The sequence below is a fragment of the Crassostrea angulata genome, chromosome 10 (assembly GCF_025612915.1).
Source record: "Crassostrea angulata isolate pt1a10 chromosome 10, ASM2561291v2, whole genome shotgun sequence".
Taxonomy (NCBI): Eukaryota; Metazoa; Mollusca; class Bivalvia; order Ostreida; family Ostreidae; genus Magallana; species Magallana angulata.
This window is the reverse complement of record NC_069120.1, coordinates 25,125,691-25,133,596: the sequence shown is the minus strand read 5'-3', so window position 1 is coordinate 25,133,596 and position 7,906 is coordinate 25,125,691. Positions and strand designations below refer to the sequence as shown.

The 7,906-nt window shown below is 36.2% G+C and overlaps 1 protein-coding gene across 1 annotated transcript; it reads left to right on the top strand.

Annotated features, from left to right (window-relative positions):
• The first annotated feature begins 4,613 nt into the window (after positions 1 to 4,613).
• Positions 4,614 to 5,051, top strand: LOC128165085 (uncharacterized). Its single transcript, XM_052829297.1, has one exon. The coding sequence runs from the start codon at positions 4,614 to 4,616 to the stop codon at positions 5,049 to 5,051; it is 438 nt and encodes a 145-aa protein (XP_052685257.1).
• Positions 5,052 to 7,906: the final 2,855 nt, after the last annotated feature.

The following is a 7,906-nucleotide window of genomic DNA, read 5'->3' as shown; positions in this document are numbered from 1 at the left end:
TTAGTTATTTTGGTGCCGTGACCAGGATAAGACGAAGTACAAGAAAGGATAAGGAACACGTCTCAGAAAACTTCAAGATACAACCCTCGCTCTTTTAATGAACAAAATCAGGAAAACTAAGATGTTTTTCCTTCGTTGAGGCCCGAAGAAGGAACTTTAAACAAAGACCTTGATATGAAATTAATTTTACCAATAATCCCAGTAGTTGTTTATTAAATATAGGTAAAAATAAATTCAGAGCTTTAGTAGATACCGGTGCTGCTGTATCTTTAATCAGCAAGAAAATGTACGATAACTTATTCCCTCGCCCTAAATTATGTAAAAATGACATTCCCACTCTTCAAGCACCAAACGGTAATTCCTTAATTGCGATAGGGTACGTAAATATTTCCTTCAAGATTTCAGGTTTAGCGTTAGAACAAAAGCTTTATGTGACAAAGGGACTCAAACGGAATCTGATTCTTGGCCGCGATTGGCTCAAGAAGAACAATGTTGGATTATATTTTGACTTAGGACTCATGCGTATAAATGGTAAAACTTATGCGGAACTCAAAGAAGACTTACGTATCTCAACAATTGTGAGAACCCCAAAGAAACTATTTGTGAAACCAAATACTATAACTGTGTTTTATGGGAAAGTGAATAACAAATTCCCTTCTCAAGAAAGTGACTTGGTTGAAGTGAATTGTATAGACAATGACTGTATAATGGAGGAACCAGGACTTTATTTAAAAGACTCTGTTTGTGAAGTTCGCAAGGACGGAAAAATTCCCTTGATCATCGTAAACCAATCAAATAAAGGTTATAAAATTCCAAGAGGGTATATCATAGGACGTATTACCAGCGTTAATCGGAAGGAAATCTCAGAAATATCCTCTGGACAAGACACCAAGGAAAAAAATGACGTATCTAAAAGATTTGAATAATCTGTACAACGATTAGTAAACAAGAACAAAGACTTGTTCGCCAAAAAGGATAGTGATCTTGGAGTTACGGAGACAGTGAAGATGAAGATAGACACAGAAGGTCATCACCCTATTAAGAATCGACCTTACAGAGCCCCCCCCCCCCTAAATAAGAGACAAATCATAGATAAGGCAATAGCAGAGATGATGGATGCCAAGATAATAGAAAGATCACAATCACCTTGGTCATTTCCTTTAGTGGTAGTGAAAAAGAAAGATGGATCAGATCGGATGTGTGTTGACTTTAGAAGCTTAAATAAGATTGTGAAACCAGTGTCATTTCCATTACCATTAATAGACGACATCTTATGCTTGCTAGGAAAGGCCAAGTACTTTACAGCCTTAGATCTTAAAAGCGGATATTGGCAAGTAAAATTAGAAGACTTTAGTAAGGAAAAGACAGCCTTTGCATGTCACAAAGGATTGTTCCAGTTCAATCGGATGCCATTCGGGTTGAGTAACGCGCCTGCAATCTTTCAAGAACTGATGAACATAGTTCTTCAGGGACAGGAGGATTTTGCCATTGCATACCTGGACGACATTTTGATATTTTCTGAAACACCACAAGACCATCTACGCCCTATTCAAGACGTATTCAATCGCTTTAAGACAACACGGGTTGAAATTGAAATTAAAAAGTGCAGTTTTTTCAAAGAACAAACAGAATATCTCGGTTTTATTATCAATGAACATGGAGTTAAACCCGATCCGAAGAAAGTAGAAGCTATACAGAAGTTACCTGCACCAACTACTGTCAGAGAGGTCCGCGGTTTCATAGGAATGTGCAGCTATTATCGAAGATTCATCCCCAACTTCTCGAAAATAGCAGAACCTTTGATTGACCTTACAAGAATATACGCCAGATTCAAATGGACGCCTTACTGTCAAGAAGCGTTTGATTTCTTTAAAGAAAGCCTAACAGTAGTACCATTATTGGCATACCCTGACACAAATAAACCTTACATCCTATATACCGATGCTTGTAACAACTGCATAGGAACCTGTCTCACGCAGAAGACTGATGAAGGAGAAGACAAACCAATATACCATCTGTCTCATAAGTTGAGCAAAACTCAAGAGAATTGGTCAACTATTGAAAAAGAGGCTTTTGCCATACACTATGCCTTACAGAAGTTAGATCACTATCTTCACAGCGCTCAGTTTACCATAAGGACAGACCATAAACCATCGAAGTATATCCTAGAATCACCGATGCAGAATAAAAAGATTCAATTATGGGCACTTAGTATTGCTGGGTACAACTGTAAAGTGGAATACATCGAAGGCAGATTCAACTGCTGTCCAGACCTCTTGTCGAGAGTACCATCTGAAAGTGAAAACGATGAAACGAAGATCAATCTGATTGTGATGAACCATATGTGAAAGATAATTTCTTTGAAATCAATGTGCTAAATTCAAACGCCTTCTCACCTAAGAGGCTTGCTAAATGTAAAGTAAAGCAGCCCGATGAATTACTTAAGCCGTTCATCGACCTCCCAAAAGACATTGATGTTAGGGAAAGTCAAATGAGCGACGAACAAATAAAGAAATTGAAAGATAGGCTCAAGAAAGGAATAGCGACAGCAACCGAAGAGAAGAAATTTCTAGAAATCGACTGATTGATGTATTATCTGTCAGACGGAGACGCAGAATGCCCAAGACTTCGCTTATACGTACCACGAGAATTAGAGTCCTTAGTGGTGCAACAATATCATGACGCACTCGGACACATGGGAGTGGACAAGACTTACGACGTCATCAGACAGAAATATTATATGCCTAACCTGTATAAAAGGTTACACTCCTACATAGAGGGATGTGCTGTGTGTCAGACCAGAAGTAACAAGAAAAATCAACCCCCACAACAAGAAACGGATATACCACCCTTCCGTATGGCTAAAATGGGACTTGACTTGTCTGGACCATACCCAACATATTTATCAGGAAATAAATACATAGTGTCATTTATCGACATCTATTCTGGATGGCCAGAAGCTTTTCCTGTACCCGACAAGTCAGCAGACAATATAGTACACTTGATACTCGAAGAAATATATCCAAGATATGGTTGCCCTTTACAAATCCTTACGGATAATGGAACGGAAAGAAAGTAGAAGAAACGTTAAAGGAATTTAATATAAACCATATAACTACGTCCTATTACAGTCCCCAAAGCCAAGAAAAAAACAGAAAGATCAAGCAGATAAGAAGAGTAAAGACGAAGAATTTCAAGTAGGAGATCCAGTCTACCTAAAGAATAATAGGAGGCAGAATAAATTAGATAAGAAATGGCTTCCGTATTACAGAATCATCGAGCAAAGAGGACCAGTTAGTTTCGCCATAAAGGATCAATTGACCGGAGCAACTACGAAATGCCATGCACGACAATTAAGGTTGGCTGACATCTCGCATTGGCCCATTTCGTTTTCGCAAGGAAGTGCTGAAGATGGTCGAAACCTAAGAAGAAATAATTACGTTGTACCACCTGAAAAAGAATCTGATTCTTCTGAAGAGGAAGACATACAACCAGAGCCACTGGAGAGAGAAATCCAATTTAAGAAACGTGAAAGAGAAGAATCTTCCGATGAAGAGGATATCCCCCTAGCAGAACTTCAACAACGAATAAGAGCCAAAAAGATCATGGATGATCAACAACAAAACACTGAATAGACAGAAGAGACAATTGAGGACTATGAGTCAGAGTCTGAAAATGAGTCACAAATTCCCTTAGATAATTTTAGAGTTCCTTTGAATGAAAACATGGGAGTAGATGAAGTATAAATAGGTCTAGGCTTCACCCCAAACCTTAAGCAACGAAAACCAATCCCGAAACCCCGTAAATGTAATAAACAGAAATACAATGAAGATTGTTTGACTGTCTTAAAACAGTTAACCAATGCACTAACTAAAGTAATAAGATAAGTAAAGTATCCTTTATTTTCAGATGTCAGAATCTGAGTTATTGGAACTGAGATAGACGCCCCCTAATGAACTTTATATCAAAGTAAGGTTCGGAAGAAATACATTAACAGCAAGGAAGGGCGCCACTCGTAACCGATTGTAGATTTAAATAATTTTAAATAAGCTAAGCTTTGTACATATTGCACGCTTTTAAAAAGGTATGACAGGATGACCCCCTGTGACATTAAAACATGTATTGAGATACGCCGACTAGCAAACGCGGATTCAGAACCTCGGTTATTTGTATGTATATGCGAAGTTAAAGAGATTTAACATATACTCGAAATACATGAAACAGCGAATAAGTAAAGAAACTGTAAGACTAATTTTTGTAAGTGATTTAAAATTATTGGTAAAAACAATCAAATATTACGATCGACATCTTGCGTATGGGACAAGGTTGTTCGAGTTTTCATTGTCCTTATCAAGAAAGTAATTTCAAAATTCAAGACACATGCACTCTCTGGGATCCTCTGAATATAAGATACACAGAAATTAGAAAAATAAAAATTCCTGAAAAACTAAACATATTAAAGTTTTCCCTATGAATACACTCATGGTGGAATAGCCAACAACTAACTTGCAACTTATGAAATCCTCGTCTTGGGTGGGAAGTCCATGGTTTTGTGTGTGGCAGTAGCAATAATGTTAGGGCTTTGTGTTAAGAAACGTAAAACTGTTAGGAAAATGGGCAGTTGCTGTGGTGGTTGTTGGACATGTTGCCACGAGAGACATAGTAACGGAGTTAAAAGGGATTCTCCTGGAAGTACATCATACTGTTGTGTCAATCCTGAAACACTGACTTCAAAACAGACTATCGAACTAAGGGACATTTCAAACCCCAAGAAACCCCGTCGTAGTGGAAAGTTGGCAGCTCGGAAGACCATTCATAGCACAGGAACAATCTCCGAAACTTTAACAAAACGACTTACTGGAAAGAAGAACGACTTGGAGTCTTCTTGGAGCAAATATTATAAACCGGACCCCGAACTCGCGAGAAGATACCTTGAGGAAAAGGCCGCTATGTCTAATAGTCAGAGGAACGTAGGAAACGTTCCGCGAGAGGTCATCTCGCCATCCGCGCCAAACCTCTATCCAATTATACCCCCCATGATGTACGAATAATGAAATCCGGTGAAAACTGTGAAAAGTGTATTGTGTTATGTGCTTAAATAAAACTATGTGAATTCATTTCTGGAAGGATCCTACTCCGATGTCAACGAACAAGACGAAAACTACAGCAACTGTGTCAACTGATGTTAATGTGGTGCTTTAGCAATTTTGACTGTATATTGTAATATTGTCATGAGATTGTATTTGTATGTTCTTATTATTCAAAAATCCTAGTCATTGAATCCTGGTCATTTCTGGCCACCATGAACAGTGTAATCCACACTATAATGATCTGTTGAAATCCTGGTCATTTCTGACCATTATGAACTATGAAATATATGACTATGATTGTTTTTAGATGTATAGATATTATGTAACAGTTTATGTTACTGATTGAATTATGTGTATCATCCTGAGCACCTATATGTATCCTAGTCACCTCTAATACGATTAACATCCTGGTCACCTTTAATAAGTTATATATCCTGGTCACCTTTACTAAGTTTGACATCTTGGTCTTCTTGATTAATTGTTTGTACTTAATTATTTTGTTTGTTGTCCCTAGCCATACAAGGGAGTACGTCACTTGATACTACCTCTTAAAGAGATGTTCCGACCGGTATTTCACTCGAAAGCTCATCCGAGTTAGGGGAGATCAAGGACACTCTCCTGCTCTGGGCACTAGGCAGAAGAAATCTCCCTCCGGGATATTTCTTTTGGTTTGAACATATTTTATTGTATAAACATATACAAATGGTTCGAACACAAGTTCTTACCAAGTATAACAATTTACAACTGTATAGTAGTTTACAATGGAAAGTACATAGAAATGGATATTACTAATATAGTTAAGTTATTGAACAAACGTACATGTATAAAAAGTTCTGTTGAATTTGGTTTAGGCAGTAAAATTGAAGTTACACGAATCTGCCACAATCTCTTATAAATCTCTGAACAGCTAAAAAAAATATGTTGGTTTAAATTGACACTCAGAGATTCATCTCCCCACAAAAGTAAATGACAATTAATAATATTAATTTGATTTAAGTTCAAAAGGTTTGAAAACAATTCATTTCGTGCATTGATATAATTTTTACAACCAAAAAACAAATGATAAGAATCTTCTGGTAATCCGCATTGGCAATTAGGGCTTTCAATAATATTTTTTCTGAAAAGGTCGAAGTTTAAGATACAGTTATGTCTAAGTTTTGTGTGTATGATGTTAAGTCGTCTCTTGCCGAAGCAAAAATAGGACGGAGGTTTAATTTGGTTTAATTGAATACTGCTTTTGAAACTTGTAAAGGAGGAATTGTTTCTGATAAGTAAACTTAAACTATTCCATTTATTGATCGTGTCAGGAACAAACGATTTCTTGAATATTTCTAGTCTACATTTTGGAATAGTATAGTCTTCTCTATTACGTGTATTGTAATTCGATTCTAAAGTCCTGATAGAAGGGAAAATTTCTTTTAAATAATCCGGTACCAAATTATTATGAATTTTATACATTGTGCTCAATTTTGTTAATTTTCGTCTCTCGGAAAGAGGCGTCAAACCTGTTTCTAAATAAAGGGACTCTCTTGAAGATAATATGGGTAAGCCAGTGATGATTCTTGCTGCACAGAGTTGAACTTTTTCTAATTTTTCGACATCTTGTAACGAACAACCATCCCAAACAACAGAGCAGTATTCAATTAAAGGTCGAATAAAAGTCATGTACATTTTTGATAAAGTATTTCTTCCTATGCTAAATTTGAGCTTCTTCAACAAGCCAAGTCTTTGGTATGCATTTTTAACAATATTATCGATATACTCTGACCAGCAAAGGTTCTGACAAAAAAGTAATCCTAAGTGTTTATGTGATGAAACATATTCTAATCGACTATTTTGGAATTGGAGTTTGGGAGAGTAAATATTTGTTTTGAGTGTAAAAAATATTGCTTTTGTTTTGGATGGATTAAATTTTAACAGCCAAGTGGATGACCAGTTTTCTAGAACCTTCAGATCATGATTCAGGACATATTCAATATTGGCAACATTGTATGAAGAAGATTGTAAAGAGTTATCATCAGCGAACAGTCTACACAGTGAAAGCATATTTTCTGACACATCGTTAACATAAATCAAAAATAGAAGAGGGCCAAGAACTGAGCCCTGTGGTACACCAGCAATGACTACAGGAGGATAATATGTCCTTGTACATAACTTTTTGTTTACGATTACATAAGTAGCTTTCAAACCAATTAAGAATATTGCCACATATACCATATGTTTGTAATTTAAAAAGTAGACCTTTGTGCCACACTCTGTCAAAAGCTTTCGACAAATCCAAAAAAACCATGCAACAAAATTTCCCTTCATCTATAGCTTTAACAATACTGTGATATGTTTCTAGTAATTGATATAAAGTTGAGTGGCCAGGCAAAAAACCAGCTTGATATTTATAAAATAGGTTATTTTTAATAAAATAATTGTAGACATCTTTGAAAATAATTCTTTCCATAATTTTGCTAACACAGCTCAAAAGTGATACAGGTCTGTAGTTTGTTGCTACAGAAGGATCGTCCTTTTTAAACAATGGTAAGACATGAGCAATTTTCCAATCATTTGGATACACATTATCAGTCAAAGATTTGTTGAATAACAAACATAGTGGTTTGGCGACAGATTGTAAAGTAGATTTTAACATTTTGTGACTTATTGCATCGGGACCAATGGCTTTGTTAACAGGGAGTATTTTTATTATATCAATAACTTCTTGCTCCTCAATAGTTACATTGTTTAATTTGTCATTACATATGTGATACAATTGAGGTAGTTGGCTTAAAGAGTCATCAACGTTTGAAACAGATGAAAAATATTTGTTT

Coding starts and splice junctions, on each gene's coding strand:
- LOC128165085 (XM_052829297.1), top strand. CDS start 4,614: ATGGGCAGTTGCTGTGGTGGTTGTTGGACATGTTGCCACGAGAGACAT.